Source organism: Neoarius graeffei, chromosome 7 (genome assembly GCF_027579695.1).
Source record: "Neoarius graeffei isolate fNeoGra1 chromosome 7, fNeoGra1.pri, whole genome shotgun sequence".
In the NCBI taxonomy this organism is placed as follows: Eukaryota; Metazoa; Chordata; class Actinopteri; order Siluriformes; family Ariidae; genus Neoarius; species Neoarius graeffei.
The window spans coordinates 50,216,386-50,242,031 of NC_083575.1; the positions used below are offsets into that span (position 1 = coordinate 50,216,386).

At 40.4% G+C, this 25,646-nt stretch overlaps 1 protein-coding gene across 1 annotated transcript in view; it reads left to right on the plus strand.

Annotated features, from left to right (window-relative positions):
• The window catches only part of pcdh15a (protocadherin-related 15a), a 396,434-nt gene that overhangs the window by 297,341 nt on the left and 73,447 nt on the right, over positions 1 to 25,646 (plus strand). The window contains exons 24-26 of the mRNA XM_060924719.1: positions 16,831 to 16,940; positions 19,519 to 19,659; positions 20,602 to 20,729. Of these exons, the coding sequence (XP_060780702.1) occupies positions 16,831 to 16,940; positions 19,519 to 19,659; positions 20,602 to 20,729 (379 nt within the window). The remainder of the gene's footprint in view (positions 1 to 16,830; positions 16,941 to 19,518; positions 19,660 to 20,601; positions 20,730 to 25,646) is intronic.

Sequence of the window (25,646 nt, forward strand, 5' to 3'; positions counted from 1 at the left end):
GAGCTCTCTGTAATTATGTGCTTCTGTAGATCAAGTAACAGCACATACAGAGAGAAACAGATATACTGCACATATGGTTGCTTGGTGATGTCTGACTGAGGAAAGGTCAAGTTGTTCACCAGATCTCAACAATATCTGGTTTTCTTCTGTGTATAATAGGCATCCTAACATAATTGCACTGATCATATTGTCTGCTTTCAAAGTACCATAGACATGGATAAGAAAACAAATACATTGAGATAGATAGCCTATGTACTATTTTACAATCCCTGTAATCAGCAGCAATTTGTGACCACAGATTTTGCTGTAGCAGGATGACACTAATAACAACACAGTCTCAAGCAGAATTAAGGCGAGTGGCTATCACACTTGACTTCTGCAGTTTGAGCAGTTTATTAAAAGCACACTGGCAACAGTTCCAAAATCATCAGGCAAAGTTGTAGTCAAAAACAGGGAGAATGACAGGGGATCACCAAACAATACAATGAAGGCAAAATCCAAAAGACAAAGCAATATAAAAAAAAGAAAAACAGAATAGCAATGATTGTGTTCCTTCACAAAGTCACTGTATATGAGTGTGTGCTGATTGAGTCCATGTGTGTGCAATCGGTAATCAGGTGACTGAACATTGGTGGGAGCTATAGTTCATGATGGCCATGTTCGTAGACTGCAGTGCACTCTGGGAACCGGAGTCTGGCAAGGTTCCAGAGCTGATGTGACAATAGGCTAAGATCTCGGAAATCTTTTGAGTAACCCCATAAAGTTCTGCTGAAAGTTGACAACATAGTCATCCAGCATACAGTCTAGCAGCTCTTTTTGAGTGGTTTTATATGTATTATTGTTCAAGTGTGTTCCATACAGCAAATGTGTTTCATGTCACCAATGAGGTGCACACAGAAGAGTTAATATCATTAACCAGGATTGCCAGGTTTCAGTAAAAATCTTCAGTTCAATGACATTTCAAAAACTACAAGCTTTGCTGCAAGCTATTCCACCTTCTCTCTCTCTCGGGCTCACAGTAGTCACTGAAAGCACAAAGAAACCCACAAAAGCAGGCTGGCACTACGAAGACACAGCTGAGACTCATCATGCCTTACCTGCTGGTTCAGCCTCCTCTCAACCACACACCCGGTGCTACACAGCCCAGAAAAGTTGGGCATTGGAAAAAGGAGACACATTTAGACACACTATTTGCAACAAAACAATATGTTGGCATCTGTGAAGTATGTTTAAACTAGCTACGTCTGACAACGCAATCAGTAACTGTCTGGTTCGCGTCTTCTCTTTCAATAACTATGTTCGTCGAGCATGCATGGGACAGAAAAAAAATCATTCCCCTATGGATCTCTATTAATGGTTACCCTGCAGTTTCACACCATTTCATGATGTCTCTGGTGTGAATCCCAGACACTGTTTAAAGAGCAATTCAGTATTATCCCCACGGATGAGTGGTCAGTTGCCAAGACTCAATAGTATGAGACATTCAACATGACCTATCAAATCCTGGGAGGATTGTGGGAATGCAACTGAAATTTGAAAAGCTGAAGTAAGACTAATATATATATATATATATATATATACACACACACACACACACACAACCCCAATTCCAAAAAGTTGGGACAAAGTACAAATTGTAAATAAAAACAGAATGCAATAATGTGGAAGTTTCAAAATTCCATTTTTTATTCAGAATAGAACATAGATGACATATCAAATGTTTAAACTGAGAAAATGTATCATTTAAAGACAAAAATTAGGTGATTTTAAATTTCATGACAACACATCTCAAAAAAGTTGGGACAAGGCCACTGGGAGACATCCCCTTTTCTCTTTACAACAGTCTGTAAACGTCTGGGGACTGAGGAGACAAGTTGCTCAAGTTTAGGGATAGGAATGTTAACCCATTCTTGTCTAATGTAGGATTCTAGTTGCTCAACTCTCTTAGGTCTTTTTTGTCGTATCTTCCGTTTTATGATGCGCCAAATGTTTTCTATGGGTGAAAGATCTGGACTGCAGGCTGGCCAGTTCAGTACCCGGACCCTTCTTCTACACAGCCATGATGCTGTAATTGATGCAGTATATGGTTTGGCATTGTCATGTTGGAAAATGCAAGGTCTTCCCTGAAAGAGACGTCATCTGGATGGGAGCATACGTTGCTCTAGAACCTGGATATACCTTTCAGCATTGATGGTGTCTTTCCAGATGTGTAAGCTGCCCATGCCACACGCACTAATGCAACCCCATACCATCAGAGATGCAGGCTTCTGAACTGAGCGCTGATAACAACTTGGGTCGTCCTTCTCCTCTTTGGTCCGAATGACACGGCGTCCCTGATTTCCATAAAGAACTTCAAATTTTGATTCGTCTGACCACAGAACAGTTTTCCACTTTGCCACAGTCCATTTTAAATGAGCCTTGGCACAGAGAAGACGTCTGCGCTTCTGGATCATGTTTAGATACGGCTTCTTCTTTGAACTATAGAGTTTTAGCTGGCAACAGTGGATGGCACGGTGAATTGTGTTCACAGATAATGTTCTCTGGAAATATTCCTGAGCCCATTTTGTGATTTCCAATACAGAAGCATGCCTATATGTGATGCAGTGCCGTCTAAGGGCCTGAAGATCACGGGCACCCAGTATGGTTTTCTGGCCTTGACCCTTATGCACAGAGATTCTTCCAGATTCTCTGAATCTTTTGATGATATTATGCACTGTAGATGATGATACCTGTATGTTCAAACTCTTTGCAATTTTACACTGTCGAACTCCTTTCTGATATTGCTCCACTATTTGTCGGCGCAAAATTAGGGGGATTGGTGATCCTCTTCCCATCTTTACTTGGAGTGGCCGCTACCACTCCAAGATGCTCTTTTTATACCCAGTCATGTTAATGACCTATTGCCAATTGACCTAATGAGTTGCAATTTGGTCCTCCAGCTGTTCCGTTTTTGTACCTTTAACTTTTCCAGCCTCTTATTGCCCCTGTCCCAACTTTTTTGAGATGTGTTGCTGTCATGAAATTTCAAATGAGCCAATATTTGGCATGAAATTTCAAAATGTCTCACTTTCGACATTTGATATGTTGTCTCTATTCTGTTGTGAATACAATATCAGTTTTTGAGATTTGTAAATTATTGCATTCTGTTTTTAATTACAATTTGTACTTTGTCCCAACTTTTTTGGAATCGGGGTTGTATATATGTATGTATGCGTGTGTTTTATTTATTTATATATATATATATATATATATATATATATATATATATATATATATATATATAATAGGGCTGTCAAACGATTAAAAAATTTAATCGCGATTAATCTCAGAATTTCATATAGTTAATCGCGATTAATCGAATTTTTTAAAATCTATGTAAATAAGTAAGGCTTTTAAAGTGAAATGTTACAATTAAAATGGTAAACACATTTTTTGCTAAAAGTACTTGTTAAAAACTGCTGGGACAAGAGAAAATGGTAAGGGAGTTTATTCACTCACATACTAGGCAGTACTGAACATACAAAACACAAAATTGGATTTTGTGATGGATTAGGGAGCTGTAGTCTCAAATATAAAACATGTAGTCACATACTACTGTGTCTCAGTTCAGACATGTGTGACAAAAGAAAATAAAAATGAAATCTCTAGCCGCTTTATCCTTCTACAGGGTCGCAGGCAAGCTGGAGCCTATCCCAGCTGACTACGGGCGAATAAAAATGAAATAAAACTTCAATTGTGCTGGAGTTGTATTCAGTCACAGCCTATAGGACTTCACAGTGCTGTGCAAACAAAAAAAAAATTGCAGTTGGACTTCAATAAAGACATTGGGCCTTTTTTGTGATTGTTGTGGGCTAAAATGTCTGATGTTGCGGGGGGGTTTTCCAAAAAATTGCGATGAAAGTTGCGGTGTTTTTTAGTTTTTTGTTGCGATTACATTGTGGGAGGAAGTGAAAGTTGCGAGAAATTGTTGTGATTTTCTCTTTTTGTGATTAAAATTGAGTGATATGTTAAATATTAAGTTATTACTGAAAAACTATTGATTAAAAAAACAAAGACACTGAGAAATGGTCCTATAAACATCTTTACCAATATTAAAGATTACCAGGACTACAAAAATGCAGAAAAATAGGCTTTACTTATCCAAATGCACCTGTTGGTTCAAAAGTTAAAGTGCAGAGAACCTCACAGCACAACATGAAGTTACCTTAAAATATAATATAAATGCCTCAACTTTCATGTAAGAAAAAAAAAACTATTAATACTAGTACTGTGTGCGGGCAGTCTCTCCTGAAGACTAAATTAAACTATAATTATAAACTAATAAAATAAATGGCTCAGGCTTCATAGAAGAAAAAAAACAATTTGAACAGAATCTCACAGTATGATGCTGAAGCTGCCTAAGCAATGGAAAATAAAATACCATTTTGGCAAAAATGTTGGCATCCATTAATTTCTTGTATTAAGTAAAAAAAATATGTAAAGTGCACACAGTCCTTCACTGTAAACACAACACACTTTCAGTAACAGAATTTAAGCCTACATAAACACTGACTCACACATGCAGTGTTGCCAGATACTGCTGACATTTTCCAGCCCAAAATATGTTCAAAACCCACCACAATGCACTTGAAACCACCCAATCTGGCAACACTGCGCACATGCTGCTTCTCTTGAACGTATACACGGAAGTAAGGCGGAAGGTAGTTTGTCGACGTCACCTCAAGACGACGCCAACGATTGGTCAAATTTGCGGGAAAGTTGCGGTGATTGGATATAATTGCAACACCGCCCTGAATTCGCGGGGATTGGTTGAATTTGCGTTGCAGTTGCAAATTGCAACATTGCGAAATCCTGGAAGGTCTGATTGAAGCAGCGCACAACAAGCCTCAACATGAACTACGGGTGACTCGCAGGGCCAAATTAGAATTTGCGTTAACGGCACTATTTTTTTTTATCGTGATAAATTGAGATCTCGTCAATGCGTTATTATCGCATTAACTTTAACAGCCCTAATATATATATATATATATATATATATATATATATATATAATTACAGCATGACACAGGTATTACATCAAAACTGTGCGGACCCTCCTCCAGTCATGTTTGATGACCATCAGCTCAAGAGGGCCGACAAGTTCACCTACTTGGGTAGTGTAATGACTGATGATGCATCACTAGATAATGAAATCAGCAGGAGAATATCAAGGGCTGCAGTTGCATACAAGTCCCTCAAATCCAGGTGCTGGGACAGATCAGGGCTATCTATTTCAACAAAGCTCACAGTCTATCAAGGTGTCATCCTCCCAACGCTCCTCTATGGTAGTGAATCATGGGCCACCCTTGCCAAGCACATCCACAGGCTTGAGGTATTCCATCAGCAGTCCCTCCGGTGCATTATGAATATCAGGTGGTGGCAGCATGTTACAAACCAGGAGGTCCTGTCCAGAGCAAAGACCACCACAGTAGAAACTATACTAAGAGGTGACAGGCTGAGATGGTTGGGACGTGTGTGCAGGATGGAAGAACATCGCATCCCCAAACAACTTCTGTTCGGAGAACTCAAGAATGGCTCCCGAAACCGCAGCAGACCCCTAAAAAGATGGAAAGACTGTGCCAAAGATGGCATCAAGTGTTATGGCATCAACCCCTCATCCTGGCTCCAGGAGACTGCAGACTGAGACAAGTGGCGTCACAACCTAAGATGGGGCAAGACCACCTCAGAGGGCCAACTGACAACCCGTGCTGCCAGAAGCGCCGTGACAGAGTTCCCTATTGTCGCCAGCGATAAGGATTGGAGTGATATACAGTGGTGCTTGAAAGTTTGTGAACTCTTTAGAATTTTCTATATTTCTGCATAAATATGACCTAAAACATCATCGGATTTTCACACAAGTCCTAAATGTAGACAAAGAGAACCCAGTTAAACAAATGAGACAAAAAATATTATACTTGGTCATTTATTTATTGAGGAAAATGATCCAATATTACATATCTGTGAGTGGCAAAAGTATGTGAACCTTTGCTTTCAGTATCTGGTGTGACCCGCTTGTGCAGCAATAACTGCAACTACACATTTCAGGTAACTGTTGATCAGTCCTGCACACCGGCTTGGAGGAATTTTAGCCCATTCCTCCGTACAGAACAGCTTCAACTCTGGGATGTTGGTGGGTTTCCTCACATGAACTGCTCGCTTCAGGTCCTTCCAAAACATTTCGATTGGATTAAAGTCAGAACTCTGACTTGGCCATTCCAAAACATTCACTTTATTCTTCTTTAACCATTCTTTGGTAGAACGACTTGTGTGCTTAGGGTCGTTGTCTTGCTGCATGACCCACCTTCTCTTGAGATTCAGGTCATGGACAGATGTCCTGACATTTTCCTTTAGAATTAGCTGGTATAATTCAGAATTCATTGTTCCATCAAGGATGGCAAGCTGTCCTGGCCCAGATACAACAAAACAGGCCCAAACCATGATACTACCACCACCACCATGTTTCACAGATGGGATAAGGTTCTTATGCTGGAATGCAGTGGTTTTCTTTCTCCAAATATAACGCTTCTCATTTAAACCAAAAAGTTCTAGTTTGGTCTCATCCATCCACAAACATTTTTCCAATAGCCTTCTGGCTTGTCCACATGATCTTTAGCAAACTGCAGATGAGCAGCAATGTTCTTTTTGGAGAGCAGTGGCTTTCTCCTTGCAACCCTGCCATGCATACCATTGTTGTTCAGTGTTCTCCTGATGGTGGACTCATGAACATTAACATTAGCCAATGTGAGAGAGGTCTTCAGTTGCTTAGAAGTTACCCTGGGGTCCTTTGTGACCTCGCCAACTATTACACTCCTTGCTCTTGGAGTGATCTTTGTCGGTTGACCACTCCTGGGGAGGGTAACAATGGTCTTGAATTTCCTCCATTTGGACACAATCTGTCTGACTGTGGATTGGTGGAGTCCAAACTCTTTAGAGATGGTTTTGTAACCTTTTCCAGCCTGATGAGCATCAACAACGCTTTTTCTGAGGTCCTCAGAAATCTCCTTTGTTCGTGCCATGATACACTTCCACAAACGTGTTGTGAAGATCAGACTTTGATAGATCCCTGTTCTTTAAATAAAACAGGGTGCCCACTCACACCTGATTGTCATCCCATTGATTGAAAACACCTGACTCTAATTTCACCTTCAAATTAACTGCTCATCCTAGAGGTTCACATACTTTTGCCACTCACAGATATGTAATATTGGATCATTTTCCTCAATAAATAAATGACCAAGGATAATATTTTTGTCTCATTTGTTTAACTGGGTTCTCATTATCTACTTTTAGGACTTGTGTGAAAATCTGATGATGTTTTAGGTCATATTTATGCAGAAATATAGAACATTCTAAAGGATTCACAAACTTTCAAGTACCACTGTGTGTGTATATATATATATATATATATATATATATATATATATATATATATATATATAAAATATTATATATATATATATATATATATATATATATATATAATATTATATTTTTTATATATATATATATATATATATATATACTAGTAGTGCATCTCAAAAAATTAGAATATCGTGAAAAAGTTCAATATTTTCCATCAGTTATTTAAGAAATTGAAAATGTTATATATTATAGACTCATTACACATAAACTAAAATGTTTCAAGCATTTTTCTATTTTAATTTTAATCAGTATGGCATACAGTGCAAAAACTTAAAAAAAAACCTATCTCAAGATATTAGAATATTTCATTTCGAGTTTGAGTAAAACAGTATGAACACAGTGTATCTCTCGGTCTAGTTCAGTACACACAACCACAATCATGGGGAAGACTGCTGACTTGACTGTTGTCCAGAAGATGATCAGTGATGTCCTCCACAAGGAGGGTAATCCACAAAAGGTCATTGCTGAAAAGGGTGGCTGGAAAAGGTGCGCAAGCAACAGGGATGGCCACAGTCTTGAGAGGATTGTCAAGAAAAGTTGATTCAAGAACTTGGGAGAGCTTCACAAGGAGTGGACTGAGGCTGGTGTCAGTGTATCAAGACCCATCACGAACAGACATCTTCAAGAAAAGGGATACAACTTTCACATTCTTAATATCAAGCTACTCCTGAGCCAGAGACAATGTCAGAAGTGTCTTATCTGGGCTAAGGAGAGAAAGAAATGGACTGTTGCTCAGTGGTCCAAAGTCCTCTTTTCAGATGAAAGTACATTTTGCATTTACTTTGGAAATCATGGTTCTAGAGTCTGGAGGAAGAGTGGAGAGGCACAGAATCCAAGGTGTTTGAAGCCCAGTGTGAAGTTTCCACAGTCTGTGATGATTTGGGGTGCCATGTCATCTGCTGGAGTTGGTCCACTGTATTTTATCAAGTCGGAAGTCAACACGGCCATCTACCAGGAGATTTTAGAGCACTTCATGCTTCCATCTGCTGACAAGCTTTGTGGAGATGCTGATTTCCTTTTCTAGCAGGACTTAGCACCTACCCACAGTGCCAAAACTACTATCAAATGGTTTGCTGACCATGATATTACTGTGTTTGATTGGCCAGCCAACTTGCCTGACCTGAACCCCATAGAGAATCTATGGGGTATTGTCAAGAGGAAGATGAGAAACACCCGACCCGAAAACACAGATACTCTGAAGGCCACTATCAAAGCAACCTGGGCTTCAATAACACCTCAGCAGTGCCACAGACTGATCACCTCCATGCCACACCGTATTGATACAGTAATTCATGGTAAAGGAGCCCCAACCAAGTGTTGAGTGTATAAATGAATATACTTTTCAGAAGTTGGACATTTCTGTATTGTAAATCCTTTTTTTTTGATTGATCTTAGGGATCTAATAATTTGAGATACTGGATTTCTGATTTTCATGAGCTATAAGCCATAATCATCAAAATTAAAACAAAAAAGGCTTTAAATATTTCACTTTACATGTAATGAATATATGAAAGTTTACCTTTTTGAATTAAATTATGAAAAAAGGAACTTTTTTCATGGTATTCTAATTTTTTGAGATGCACTAGTATATAAATATTTTTGTAATTTAATTTAAAATGTAAACTGTCATATATTCTGTATTCATTACACGTAAAGTTAAATATTTAAAGTCTTTTTTGTTTTAATTTTGATGATTATTGCTTATCACTCATGACAATCAGAAATCCAGTATGCTAAATTATTAGAATATTTACTAAGCTCAATCAAAAAAAGATTTACAATACAGAAATGTCCAACTTCTGAAAAGTACGTACATCCATCCATTATTTGTAACCGCTTATCCTGTGCAGGGTTGCGGGAATGCTGGAGCCTATCCCAGCTGACTATGGGCAAGAGGTGGGGTACACCCTGGACAAGTCCCCAGGTCATCACAGGGCTGACACATAACCATTCATATCTACAATCAATTTAGAGCCACCAATTAGCCTAACCAGCATGGCTTTGGGGGAAACTGACACACCCAGAGAAAACCCCTGCAGACACAGGGAGAACATGCAAACTCCGCACAAAAAGGCCCCTGTCAGCTGCTGGGCTTGAACCCAGAACCTTCTTGCTGTGAGGCGACACTGCTAACCATTACACCACCGTGCCGCCAAGTATGTTCATTTATACACTCAATACTTGACTGGGGCTCCTTTACCATGAATTACTGCAGCAATGCAGTGTGGCATGGAGCTGATCAGCCTGTGGCTCTGCTGAGTTGTTATTGAAGCTCAGATTGCTTTGATAGTGGCCTTCAGTTCGTCTATATTTTTGGGTCAGGTGTTTCTCATCATCTTCTCAACAGTACCCCATAGAATCTCTATGGGGTTCAGGTCAGGCAAGTTGGCTGGCCAATCATGCACAGTAATATCAGGGTCAGCAAACCATTTGGTGGAAGTTTTGGCACTGTGGGCAGGTGCTAAATCCTGCTAGAAAAGGAAAAGAGCATCTCCATCAAGCTTGTCAGCAGATGGAAGCATAAAGTGCTCTAAAACCTCTTGGTAGACAGCTGTGTTGACTTTGGACTTGATAAAATACAGTGGACCAACACCAGCAGATGACATGGCACCCCAAATCATCACAGACTGCAGAAACTTCACACTGGACTTCAAACACCTTGGATTCTGTGCCTCTCCACACTTCCTCCAGACTCTAGGTCTAGGATCTTGATTTCCAAATGAAATACAAAATTTATTTTTATCTGAAAAGAGGACTTTGGACCACTGAGCAACAGCCCAGTTCTTTCTCTCCTTAGCCCAGGTAAGACGCTTCTGATGTTGTCTCTGGTTCAGGAGTGGCTTGATATTAGGAATGCGACAGTTGTAGCCCCTTTCCTGAAGACATCTGTGCATGGTGGCTCTTAATGCACTGACACCAGCCTCAGTCCACTCCTTGTGAAGCTCTCCCAAGTTCTTGAATGAGCTTTTCTTGACAATCCTCTCAAGGCTGTGGTCATCCCTGTTGCTTGTGCACCTTTTCCAGCCAGCATTTTCCGCAACAACCTTCTGTGGCTTACCCTCCTTGTGGAGGGTGTTGATGATTGTCTTCTGGACAACTGTCAAGTCAGCTGTCTTCCCCATGATTGTGGTTGCGTGTACTGAACTAGACTGAGAGATAGATGCCATTTATACTTTTTTACTCAAACTCAAAAGGAAATATTCTAATATTTTGAGATGTTTTTTCTTTTATTTTTTGCTCTGTGACATTTTTGTTTTATGGATTAAGTTTTTCCATAATGTGTACTTCTTTCTTTTTATTAGACAATAGAGAAGTTAAACAGTGGCATACAATCCTCTGAGTCATATTACTCTCATGAATTAATGAGTAATTTAATAATATAGAAAACTAATTTTCCATTATGCACAGGCAGACATGTACATATTTAAATCCATTTCAGTTGGTGTGCGTCTTTGTGTTGGAAACATTAAACCACATCGTGCTGTAACCATTAGTGAATAGGCATAAAAGTAATCTATTTGAGGTAGAGATTTTAGTTTAGATTAGACTCAGCAGCAAGAATCAGTGAAAAATCCACAGTGATTAGGGTACTGTTTTTTTATTCTCTTAAAGTAGAATGATGCAGGAGTTTGTTTCAGATGTGTGCTGCAGCCTCCATCTTGTAGCTCTCTGTAATTCTTGTGTCCTTTTGTTCAAACTAGAGATCAAATTAGACCAGACTAGTTTGTTCAAAAGAGACTACTGAAAAGTTATGATGACCCTCTAGTCCAATCTCATGGTTTTAACACATCTTACAATTAGGCAACGCATCCAATTCAGGAACTATGTTTTTTAGAAAAAAAAAAGAAAAAAATTCTTAAAAAATGCAACATTTTCCTCCATTCTTTATCGACTTAAATATTCCTTTGTTAAATAAAATAAACAACTTTTGTTTAATTTTCTTAAGAAGCAACAATAATTATTTACCCACATTTGTAAGGGTTTGAGTAAAATATAATAGCCTCTTTGTTAAAATATTTTAATGAAACATGAAAAAGTTAATACCAAATAGGTATTTTCTTAATAACATTTTATGAATATTTGTAATATCTGCACCTGCTTTTCTTTTCTTTCTTTTTCTTTTTTTTAGCTTTTGGCAGTCTGTTAAAAAAAGAGCTCAGATTTCTTGCTACAGTGTCTTGCAAAAGTATTCATCCCCTTGGTGTTTGTCCTGTTTTGTTGCATTACAAGCTGGAATTAAAATGGATTTTTGGAGGGTTAGCACCATTTGATTTACACAACATGCCTACAACTTTAAAGGTGTAAATTGTTATTTTATTGTGTGACAAACAATAATTAAGATAAAAAAACAGAGTGTGCATAGGTATTCACCCCCTTTTCTATGAAACCCCTAAATAAGAGCTGGTCCAACCAATTCACTTCATAAGTTACATAATTAGTTGATTAAGATCCACCTGTGTACAATCAAAGTGTCACATGATCTGTCACATGATGTCTGTATAAATCAACCTGTTCTGGATGGGCCCTGATTCTGCAACACTACTAAGCAAGCAACATGAGAACCAAGGAGCACTCCAAACAGGTCAGAGACAAAGTTGTGGAGAAGTATAGATCAGGGTTGGGTTATAAAAAAAAATCCCAAACTTTGAATATCCCACGGAGCACCATTAAATCCATTATAGCAACATGGAAAGAATATGGCACCACTACAAACCTGACAAGAGAAGGCTGCCCACTAAAACTCACAGACCGGGCAAGGAGGGCATTAATCAGAGATGCAACAAACACACCAAAGATAACACTGAAGGAAATGCAAAGATCCACAGTGGAGATGGGAGTATCTGTCCATAGGACCACTTTAAGCTGTACGCTCCACAGAGTAGGGCTTTATGGAAGAGTGGCCAGAAAAAAAAGTCATTGCTTAAGAAAATACATTGAGTTTGCCCAACAGCATGTGGCAGACTCTCCAAACACATGGAAGAAGATTCTCTGATCAAATGAGACTAAAATTGATCTTTTTGGCCATCATGGGAAACACCAACACCATTCCTACAGTGAAGCATGGTGGTGGCAGCATCATGCTATGGGGATATTTTTCATCTGCAGGGACAGGAAAGCTGGTCAGGACTGAAGGAAAGATGGATGGCACAAAATACAGAGCAATTCTGGAGGAAAACCTGTTTGAGTCAGCCAGAGGTTTGAGACTGTGACGAAGGTTCACATTCCAGCAGGACAATGACCCTAAACATATTGCTAAAGCTATACTGGAGTGGTTTAAAGGGAAACATTTAAATGTCTTGGAATGGCCTAATCAAAGCCCAGACCTCAATCCAATTGAGAATCTGTGGCATAACATGAAAATTGCTGTACACCAACGCAACCCATCTAAACTGAAGGAATTGGAGCAGTTTTGCCTTGAGAAATGGGCAAAAATCCCAGTGGCTAGATGTGCTAAGCTAATAGAGACATACCCCAAGAGACTTGCAGCTGTAATTGCAGCAAAAGGTTAGCCTAGTAAACTAGACCCACCCACCTAGCGGCCAAAAATATTTTTTGCCTGCGAGTGGGTCTAGCCTCGCACCATATCAACAAAACACCCCGGGCATCAAATCGTGCCCGCCAATCACAACGCAAGGTTTTTGTTTGGATTCTTTGGGCGGGCTTTTGCAGGAGTGATGACAAAGCTGCGCGACGCTGGAGAAAGCACAACAGGAAAGATGGCTACGGCTAGTGAACAGCGCATGTTTGACTCCGCTTTGGAATCAGTTTTAGAAGAATTAGACTTGGAGTTTTCGTTGAAACATGAGCAGGAAGAGGCTCTCCGCTCATTCCTTTTCAAGAAGGACGTTTTCGCTGTTTTGCCGACCAGCTATGGCAAAAGTCTGATCTACCAGCTAGCTCTGCTCGTAGCCAAAAGGATGGGGCTAGTTTGTGCAGTACGAAGAATTAATAAACAGCTTTGAAACACTACTTTTTGATTGTTTCTTATTTTCCCGTTATTTTAAATTTAAGGGAAATTATTTCACCAAACAACACTAAATAAAAATAAAAACTCTCAAAAACAGTTTAAGCAAACCCTTGAAAAACACTTGAAAAAAATAAGAGTGTATGTTAAGTATGTGGTACAGACTCCAAACTTGTGGTCATTATCTCCAAACTTCTTAATATCTAGAACCTGTTTATTAATTAATACGCATTTTGAAAAATTATTTATTTCAAGGCCTCCCCCACTGCTTTCTGTCGCTCTGACTACGTCACAGTCACTGTTGTGCTGATTGGTCAGAGCATTGGCCTGTACGCACAGAGACAGTTTGAAAGACAGCGGGTTGTTCCACCCCCACCCTTCGGAAATGTCTACGAGCGAGGCCAGACTAAATATTCACATTTAGTCTGGCTTGCCAGGCTAGCAAAAGGTGGCTCTACAAAGTATTGACTTTGGGGTGGTGAATACCTATGCACACTCCAGATTTCTGTTTTTTTCCTCTTAATTATTGTTTTTGTCACAATAAGCCAACAATTTTCACCTTTAAAGTGGTAAGAATGTTGTGTAAATTAAATGATGCTAACCCCTGCAAAAATCCATTTTTTATTCCAGCTTGTAATGTGACAAAACAGGATAAACACGAAGGGGGATGAGTACCTTTGTAAGACACTGTAAATCTAATTGTACAGTCAATTGCACAACAGCTCTCCCATTTTAAATCAGCTGTGTGTTTTTTTTTTTTTTTTACACCTTTAGAACTGTTACTTTCGCCTCGAGTGAAGTCACATGCGTTCCCACTAGTGTATGTTCTTCCGCCCTCTGCAGTCTAAAGCACATGATTATAGTTAGGAAAATGTCCGAGATTACACAGCCTGATAATAATCATGATTCATTTTTATTTCATGGATTCAAATCATCATAAATTTGTATCATAATTTATTGTCGCATGAGATGTCATTACATGCCCCATACAACTGTACTGTACAGTAAATGACATCCATACAGCAACAGTGCATAAAGTATATTAAATAATTTAATAAAGTGAGGTAACTTAAATGAGCTTCGCTATGTTCAATGATCAGTCTTTAGATGTCATTAGTTTTTCCCCAAGGGTCATGTATCATGTTCTTAAAAAAACAACTGAGTTTCTGTTTTTTTTCATTCAAATATATCAGCAAGAGCAATTGGTTCAATAAAGTGCCTTTCAGTATGCTGTGTTAGATTATTCTGACCTGGTATCTTTTTAATTAGCCTCATTTGTGAGATGAAAACATTTAGAGCACAAGGGGGAAAATCCTCTGAGTAATGTCTGAATTAAAATTCATGCAAGGGTGCACCTCTACTTTTTCATTTGTAGTGATTAAAATGCTTATACTAATATGCACACATGAATGTTTATTATCCATCTGCAAATTATATTGCAGTCCTGATGGCTTTTGATGAGAAATATGCAAATGTGCTTAATAGCATTTCCACTAATTTCTACATGCTACCTTTTCCTCTTCCAAACACTGTCAAATGTATTTAATAGTAAATAATTTATATCTACACTCAGATAGCATGTGCACGATTGATCTTTCAGGCAGAATTTCAGCTGAAGTTTGTATTTAATGAGCTCTGTGGCTTCAGCACAGAATTGAAGAAATGAAAGCACTGCCATCGTTAACGTCATCCTTTAATATACTTCACAGTGATGAAGATGTTTTATGGTGAAGTCTCTCACTATGTTTTTTTCCCCTCACACTTCCCTCTGCCTCCATTTCTTTGCTGTTTATTGCTAGTGTCAAACAGAGACACCAAAGAGAAAGTCACTCACTATTTCACTCACCATTTTTCCCCCCAAGTGTGTCTCAGCTGAAAGGAGCCAGGAATACACAGTATGAAGCGGCTCGGAGCAGTCCTGCAGCTTCCTTCTCTCTGCCTGTCTATCTCAGCCCCTCCACCAACACATCGGCTATTTATGGCATGGGTAATTTCCATGGGAACTGATGGGAGGCTTATCGGCTTTGGGTTGTTAATGGGAAAGCTTTTGACTTTCTGCTGACAGCGGAAGTGTTGAGCTGCGGCAGCCTCCTATTGTCTCAGTGATAATGGAAAGAACACTTCATCAGCCTCACAGCACAGCGGGTCAGGGCTGGAGTCTGCAGCAGGTTTATCCTGCCCATTATCACTGTGCTGGGGCTTTTTTTTTTTAGTGGAGTGCATAGGAATGCAATGCTGCAGTCCACCCACTCTTCCTTCACTTCTGTATGTGCCTAACTGCATATTTCTGTCAGTCCTGAACCTACACAAGCTCAAAAGCATTTTCTAAATGGAAAACGTCTGTGACGACAACACACGTACTGTCATGATGAAAAGCTGTCACTTTAGTAATGTGAATAGATTAAATATAGGAGTGTTTGGATATTTTTTTATTTTTAATTTTTTTTTTAGCCTGAATTAAGTTCTCTTTCCATAACTGGACTGTTAATGTTTTTGTTTCAACATCTTTGTAAATAATTGACTGTAAATTTTACAATGATTTACTGGCAACATGGTTATCAGTAAAGTACTGTAAAAATTCCAATGAACAATTATAAGCATATTTGCATTAAAGTACTTTAATAGTTTTTACATTGTATAAAATATGATGCATACATTTTCTTATTTGGTTGATGCTTTCAGGTGTTCAAATCCCAGCACTGCCAAACTGCCATCCTTGAGTGAGATCCTCAACCTTGAACTCAGTTGTATCCAGCATCAATTCTCACAAAAAGCACCAGGAACAGTATTTTAGTATTTTATTGTAAATATGTCTTCAATTGCTTATTACTGTAAATTATTGTAAAATTTAATCAGTGTGTTGTTTATAAATAACCTTCACATGACTCAGAGAAATAACAATAGTGTCCACTCAAGAAAATCAATTCAACTAGGACAGACCTTTAAAACTTCCATTCAAGATCTTTGAACTTCTAAATGCAACTATCTTTTAAAGGCCAATTTCCCCAAGCTGTTCCCATAAATTTGAAAATGGGCTGGCTTTTATCCCCATCTCTTTTTTTTTATTATCTTAAATTCACCTCAGTGTCACTAAATGGGACTCTGAAAGCACTAATCTGTCCTTTCATCTTAGTTTTGAGGTGCTGTTATTGTGTAGAAGTGTAAGAGCTCTCATTGAAGATTGACTGCTCTGGTATAAGTGCAGTAATCATTATCTCATGCCACATTGTATTGTAGTTTGGCAGCTTTGATTCATGCTGGAATTGAACTCTTCTGAAGAAGAAATGTAGCACACTTTTAGTATGTGTGAGGCCTAATGGAGAAGGAAAGTTGAGTGAATGAAGGATTGCTGCTGCTGGACAAGTTAAGGGTATTGATTTGAGTTGTGTCATTTTTGTATTCAGGTTCAGCCCGGTGAGTGAGAACGCTCCGATCGGCCGGGCTGTAGGAATGGTTCTTGCAGCGGCTGCAAACACCACTGTGTTCTACTCCATCGTGGGAGGCAATGAGGGGGGTGAGTGACCTGAGAACAGAGAACAGAATATCAGACAGCTCGCTCATCCACATAAAGCATTTGCTTCTTTTGTTTGTTAAAAAAAGAGGGGGTGGATAAGTAATAGTGCTCTTGCTTTCTTCTTACAGCAGGCTTTCCTCCACAGCGTCTGTACCATATGAGTGATTATCAGTGACAACATTTTTTGACACATTTCTCTGTATTCAGAAGAATGTCAGCAAATGCTTATCATGTATTTTTTATCTTTTTAGAAAAATGTGTATTCTGATTTTTCACAGGGAAAAATTTGTGGTTCTGCATTACCGCCATGCACAAATACCACAGAAACTTAAGGAAAACATTCGCATTGTTGCAGTGCTTGAAGGTTGAATTTAACTACATCAGTACAACTTTGGTCACACATTCTTTGATATCTGCTTCATGCTAAGACTTTTACAGATACAGTGAAATGGCTGTAATTTGAATTCATATTATATATTCTCACACTGACATTTCTTAATGTTTATGAGTTGAATTCAGCACCTGCACTTATGGCCCTTTTCCACTACCCTTTTTCAGCTCACTTCAGCTCGCTTCAGCTCACTTCAGCCCGACACGGCTCGCGTTTCGACTACCAAAGAACAGCACGACTCGGCTCGCTTCAGCCCTGCTTAGCCCCTAAAACTCGCACCGTTTTGGAGTGGGGCTGAAGCGAGCCAAAGCGAGCCGAGTGAGGCTGGGGGCGTGAGCAGACACTCCCCTGTGCACTGATTGGTGAGGAGGAGTGTCCTCACATGCCCACACACGCCCCGCGAGCACGCTGGGATCTGTAAACACCGTAAACCCGGAAGAAGAATAATTACGAATTACGAGAATTTCTGAAGCCTTATGCACCTCACCTCATCTATACGCTCTTGCCAGTATCTGTTGGCGTTGTCGGTGACAACAAGCCACAGCACCAAGACCAGCAACACTAACGACTCCATGTCTCCATGTTTATTGTTTACTATTCGGGTCGTGAGACTACCGCTTAAAAGATCACTGATGTCACTGTTTGCGCTGCTTAACGACATCACGTGACGTCCACCCACTTTCGCTAACTCCACCCAATGTGTCCACCCACTTCCAGCCAGCACGGTTCAGCGCGGTTGTAGTCGAAATGCAACTTCAATAGCCCCGCTCAGCTTGACTCAGCCCAACTCAGCACGGCACGGCTCAGCCTGACTCAGCCGCGTTTGTAGTGGAAAAGCAGCATTAGACTTCATATTTTTCAATTCTTTCCTAAGCAGAGGGGGAAAGTCAAAATGATTGTCTATAGAGATTAGGTTGAAAGATACTGCAGTATTTCTTTAAACCCTTAAAGAGTCCTTCACTTGGAGACCTCTGCCTCATCTTTTCCTGACACAAGCTTTCCTGAGTCATTTATAAGCTCTGGGTGCTGCAGCTGTGTGCCGTTGTTCATTTCCCTAAGAGCGTGTATTCAGCATTGTTCAACCGACCTAGGTTGCAAGTCCTACCTTCCACTGTGGAGATGTTCATTTTATTAATACCTGAATTCTGGCTTTGCAAAATATATAGAGAGAGAAATATTAAATGTCTTTTAACCACATGATTTCTTGGTCTCTTTGGTCATTAGCACTCTCTTAATATACAACAGCTACCAGCAAGCAAAGCTTTTTTTTCCTTTTCCTAACTGATGCTACATCACAGAGCAGCATAACAGACTTGGAGAAAAGTACCATCTACGCTTTTCTACATATACATGAGCTCACAGCTGGCTAAGACTGACTAGTATTGCTAGTTTGCAATCCCCTCCCCCAGAAAGCACTCTGGAGTCCTAGCCACAGATGGTTGTGGCATCTTTAGGAATAAAACTTTGGGAATAAATCTCCTGACAAAAAAAGTTAATGCTTTCCTGTTTCACCACTCAGGAGCCCAGCCTTATAATCTTACATCTTTGTAAGCTAGTCAGCTCTACAGAACACCTACGTACAGTGCCAGTCAAAAGTTTGGACAGTCCTACTCATTCATAGTTTTTTCTGTATTTTGACTATTTTCTATGTTGTAGAGCAATACTGAAGACATCAAAACTATGAAATAATATATGGAACATATATGGAATTATGTGGTAAAGAAAAGTGTTAAAAAACAATATGTTTCCTATATTAGATTCTTCAAAATAGTCACCGTTTACCTTGATGACGCTTTTGCACACTATTGGCATTATCTTAACCAGCTTCATGAGGTGATGAGGTGTGCCTCGTTAAAAGTTAATTAGTGCAATTTCTTAATGCATTTGAGATATTGAACTAGTAAATAGTAAACGATAAAAACACACTAAATAGCTCTATTCCACAACTGCAGTAATCCATATTATGTCAAGAACTGCTCAGCTAAGTAAAGAGAAACGACATCCATCATTACTTTAAGATGTGAAGTGCCTTTTAATTAATAAAAATAAAGAAAACGCATTGAAATAGGTGTGTCCAAATTTGTAACTGGTACTGTATATCAGTTGTACTTTCTTTAGTTTCATCTTGTTTCTTTTGACTCATCCCCTGTGAAATGTTCTCCCATTATTTTGTGTTTGTATCCATAGGCGAGTTTCGAGTGGATAATCGCACCGGAATGATTTACACTGCAAAGCAGCTGGACTACGAGACACGCACCAGCTATGAGCTCCGACTGCAGGCCGACTCTCTGGCTCTTGTCCTGGCCAACCTGCGTGTGCCTTCCAAAAGTAAGTGCTGTGCAAAAGGTCATGATCTCAAACATAAGAAGCAGCCCTGGCAGCTTTCTCAGTCAGACGTCACTACTGTTACATTATTGCAGGCTGAGGCCAGGTAAGCAGCTGGCCTCTCTCTTCACTTGATCCTTGCTTTATCTGTGCTCCTGCTCAAACAAACTGCTTCCCACCTGCTGAGAGCTTTTTAATGAAACTTTACTGATGTGTGCTAAAAGGATTAGAGCAGAACAGAACTAGCACCATACAAGTAAGATTGTCACAGGCCAATTAGTTAGACACACACACACACACACACACACACACACACACACACACACACACACACACACACGTGGTCGCCCCCACACACCTACACACACATTAAAGCACACTTTGCTACAAATAACAGCATAAACTTCATAATGCTGTGTTAATGGTTTGAATCAATTTGGGTCTAGTGAGTTTTTGCTTTGTATGGAGACTGAAAATGCACTTAAAGCCTACTCAAGAACACATTGTCCTTTAGAGGGCAGTTATTCTACTGAATATTATTGCATGTAGTCTGAAAATAGTAGTAGTGTGTGTGTGGAGTATGAGTGTGAAAGTAACTCTTACAGCTTTCAGTTTTCAGCTTTTAAACACTTACCGTACATTTTTGCCTAATTATCTGATGTGATAGCATTTTGTTTGTCACGTTCCCTTAGTAGGTGCATATGACACTTTTCAACATTGCACAGTGGAAGAAAAAAATGCTTTTGACAGTACACATTTCTCAGCTCTACTCTTGCATCGAGGTTGAGCCAGCTTTGTGTACATATTTATTCTGTGCACCTCGAACCGTGACAAACAGGTTCAGCAGTTTCACATACTGAGAGCTGTTTCTAACCCAGTCTCTCTTACTTCTTTTGTGTGCGTGTGTATGTGTGCGTGTATGAATAAATGAAAAATAATATGCAGTGAACACAGCCAAGGTGTTTATCAAAGTGCAGGATGAGAACGATCATCCTCCAGTGTTCACCGAGTCCCTGTATATCGGCGGAGTAACTGAAGACACTAAGACTTTCACATCAGTCCTGAAGGTTATTGTGAGTATCTCACTTTGCAATTCTTTGTGTCTGAGTCCAAGAGGAATCTACAATTGTACACCCCAGTTGTAGCCACTTTGTTTTTTTTTGTACTATGTAAACCACTGCATGCGCTAGTTGCTGGCTGCACATGTGATTGTTGGAACAGTGAACTTTTGTCTCCACAGACAGGTTCACCTGCCAAAAGTGCTCCAATTCCAGCCGCCTCCACCTCCACACCATTCCTGTCCAATTAGACCCTGTCCTCCACTCACACCCTCAAAATGTCACCCTCTCAAAAGTTTTGCTGCTGTCTTTCTCTCTGTCGCTCATTCCAACCACCACACACTTACCAGCCATTATATAAATTACTCACATGCGATGTGTCACAGGCTGCTTGTTAGCTTTTCTAAGCTTCAGTGTCGTACTGTTTGATTACTTAGCATGAATTATTTTGCTTGGTTGAAAGTAGACTTACCTTATTTAGGTTCAAGGAACATTAAGTCTCTAACAGTCACTAATGATGATGAAAGGTCTGAAACAGGGAGCAGGGAGGCCCTAGGTGGTGTAAGAGGGACATATGCTTCAGAAACACTCCTGCCACAGCAAACACACTGATTGAAGAGCAGCCCAAGTGCTAACCAGAGCAACTGAATGTAGCTGTGAAAGTTTGTTAAATATGTGTAGTTCATTCAGTCCATCTTGCTGACACACTAGTGCTAAACAAAACATAAAAAAATTTATATTTAGAAAAGCTTATTCCAACAGGGTCAGATGTCATAAAGACTGCATTCATCAGTTTTTGTTTTTTTACTTTTTTATCAGGTTGACATAAAAAACATATGGTGACAGTTTCATTTTCTTTGTACTTTTTATGACATTTTCCAGGCTGACTTCCATCAGAACATAAAGAACTGACTTTGTTGAACATGTATTTCTGGCACAACAGAGCTACATAAGGGTGACAAATTTACAGGACAAACTCACTCTAATGTAGAATCAGTATGAAGAAAACGTGACAGTATTGACACCATAATGACAGAGATAGTTATGTCTGCAATATGTTTTCATAAAAAATGCTTAAATTATACTTACTTCACTTAGGATGACAAAGAAAACATGCACAGCTCATTCCACTGTCTTATGTATTGCTTAATATCTTCCAAGCATAAATATGAACAATTATAAAAGTACACTGAACTAGAAAGCATGTCGTCATGATGCAGAAGTCAGACTAGAAAGTCGTCTTCTTCTGGCTGCTCCTGTAAGGAGTTGCCACAGCGGATCATCAATTTATGATCCACACATATATATGTGTGTGTGCGTATGTGTGTGTGTGTGTGTATGTATGTAACATAACATTGGATGCCCTTCCTGACACAACCTTCCCCAATGTGTCCAGGCTTGGGACCAGCACTAAGTATGCACTAGCTTGTTGTAGAAGAAGAATAACAACAGTTCTGTTCATTACACATACACTTGTGAAATTCCTCTCTGCATTCCTCTGAAGCACAGAACACACACATGCACATACATGTGAGCAATGAGCACACACACATACCCAGAGCAGTGGGCAACCATGCTACAGCATCCAGGGAGCAGTCGGGGGTTAGGTGCCTCGCTCAAGGGCACTTCAGCCCAAGGTCATCCCATGTTAACCTAACTGCATGTCTTTGGACTGTGAGGGAAACTGGATCACCAGGAGGAAACTCACGCAGACATGGGGAGAACATGCAAACTTCACACAGAAAGGCCCCCATCGGCCTCTGGGCTTGAACCCAGAACCTTCTTGCTGTGAAGCAACAATGCTAACTACTGCAGAAGGCAGCCTAGAAAGTACTATAACAAAGCATTGTCATCAAAATTGATATCCTTTGACTCAGGTGTTTTTTGACTTTGGTATTGATTGATAGTAGTATTGGATGCTGCTGATATACACTTTATGGCCAAAAGTATGTGGATGCATGACCATCATACCCATATATGGGCCTTCACACAATTATTACCACAAAGTTGGTAATTGTATAGGATGTCTTTATATGCTATAACATTAAGATTTCCTTTCACTGGAACTAAGTCGTCGAACCCAAACCTGTTCCAGTATGATTATGCTCCATGTGCACAAAGTGAGCTCTATGGTTTGCCAAGGTTGGGGTTAAAAACTCCAGTGGCCTGCACAGCAACCCCACTGATCACTTTTGAGATTATCTGGGTGCCAGGCCTTCTCATCCAACCTCAGTGCCCAACCTTGTTGTCACTACAGACACACTCCAAAATCTAGAGGTAAGCCTTCCCAAAAGTGTGGAGGTTATTACAACAGCAAAGAGGGAACTAAATCTGGAAAAGTGGAGACATTACTTATGAATGTACCATTGAGACATTATCATCCATACATCCATTATTTGTAGCCGCTTATCCTGTCCTACAGGGTCACAGACAAGCTGGAGCCTATCCCAGCTGACTATGGGTGAGAGGTGGGCTACACCCTGGACAAGTCACCAGATCACTGCAGGACTGACACATATACCCTGTCCACACTAGGGATTTTGTACCGATACGATCAGTGGCGATCCTAGAGTGATTTACTCCCCGGGCGAAACCCCCTGCTGGCGCCCCCCGCCTTTTTTTTTCGGGGGTTTTTTTTGGGGGGACCTTTTTTTGGGACCTTTTTTTTTTTTCGCGCCCGCGCTCGTGCCCCCCCACGTTGGGCTCTGTATTAGCCAACAGAATGTTAACAACAGCTTTACATGTCGTTTAAACATTTCTCGTCGTGTGTTGTACGTCGCGGACACGGCCCGTTATAAATTTGCTGTTACCAGAATGGCAATGATCAAGTCGTAATGTATTACTTAAGACTCTGTGTAATGTCATAGTAGTGTAGTACTGTGGTAGTAAAGTCTTTTTGATGACTAGTACAACGTTCCGCTGGCGGGATTGTGCATATTATGGGGCTATGACAAGTTAGGCACACACACACACTGATGACGTCACCTGCGCAACTTTGGTATCGAGGGCTACCGCATGACGTCACCGCGCCGCGAGATTTTGTTAAGCGCCATATTGGAAGACCAAGTACACATCTATGCAAGTACATACATTCATAAAACAAACTACACCTGAAATGTAGCCAGGGCCGGTTCTGCCCTAATCTGGACCCGGGTGCAACATCGCGCAACCCCCCCCCCAAAAAAAAAAAAACCCCACCAGTCTAAATCAGGACAACCATCACATAACTATAAACATTTTATATCAACTATTTTAACTAAATGGGCTATAATAAATAAGCCTGCAGGCACGGCGGGCTGCCTCAGAAAAGTAACCATTCAATGACACAACTGAAAGCCTGCAGCCACGGTGGGCTGCCTCAGAAAAGTAACCATTTGTCCTACCTTAAAACTCGTTTTGCATTTTCTGCCTCCTTTTTTGTATTTTCGACCCTCCATTTATTTTCTTTCCTTTTCTGAAAACCCGATTTGTGTCCAGACATTTTGTTCTGCTACCAATGAACTAACTCGTCAGGTCTCGTCTCTCGAGCCCGCGATGATTCCCGTGGGAAGGGCAACAACTGATACATTTTTACAAACAACCAATAAACAGCCAACAGGGAGGTTGCAACGTTCAGGCTCACCTTTGCTCAGAGACACTCAGTAATGCACTTATTCTCTGTCTCCTGGCAGAAAGCTCCTTGGTTTGCTTGTGTCTCAATCACAGCTGGTATTCTGTAGAAAGACTTCTTTTCACCTTTCCCATCAGCTTTGTTGGAACACCCTAACACAGCACAAAAGTTTACCATTGTAGGTTTATGATGAATCAAGTGCCTCGTGGGTTTAAATTCCGCGCGCTGCCGTTATTTCCCCCTAATCACGAGTTTGTTGGTCTTCCAATATGGCGCAGGGTTTGTTTACTTCCGGTTTCCGGTGACGTCAGTGAAAAGGGTCTATTGGGCTTCCCCATCCAAAATGTTCACACACACACACACACACACACACACACACGCCCGTCTTGGGTTTTTTTTGGGGGGGACCTTTTTTTTGGGGGGGGGACTGTTTTTTTTTCGCGCCCGCGCTCGTGCCGCCCCCCCCCGCGATGCCGCCCCGGGCGGCTGCCCGGTCGGACCGCCCCCAGGACCGCCCCTGTATAGCCCCGGTATAGTTGCTAGTGTGGACAGGTGTTGCGGTACGAAAGTAGTATCGTATCATACGATACTACTTTCGTACCGCAACACCTGTCCACACTAGCAACTATATCGGTACTGTAGCGGTATAACTGTATCGGTACGAAACCCACAACTGTTTGGGTTTCGTACCGGTACAGTATTGGTACTGTAGCGCTTCGCTGTAGTGTGGACAGATGAAGCAGTTCTGTATCGATACAAATATAATGCGCATGCGCAATGAACCATTCCTACTTCCGGGTTATTCATACAATACAATACGCACGTGCTTTCCAGCTGTAAATAAAACGTCAAAATGGCTCAAAACGACCGTGGAGCTACATGGAGCAAAGATGAAGTTATATGTTTGTTGGAGCTTTGGGGAGACGAGCGATGCCAGGAACAGTTGAGGGGTACACGTACGAGTCTTTCTCAACTGCCTCGCGCATTTTATATGATTCGACTGAATAAATGACCACCAGAAATACAGACTGTACATTGACAACAAAAAGCACACACACGTTGTTTCATCCGCCATATTCTCGGAAGGAAGTTACTCGGTAACCACGGAAACATTTCGCGCATGCGCATTTCAACTACCATGAAAGAAAACCGCAAACATTTCTCGCTAGTGTGGACAGATGCACTAAACTGTACCGGTATACTTTGTATCGATACAGTTATACCACTATCGTACCGGTATATATGTGAACACAGCTTTAGAGACAAACAACCATTCACACCTATGGCCAATTTAGAGCCACCAGTTAACCTAACCTGCATGT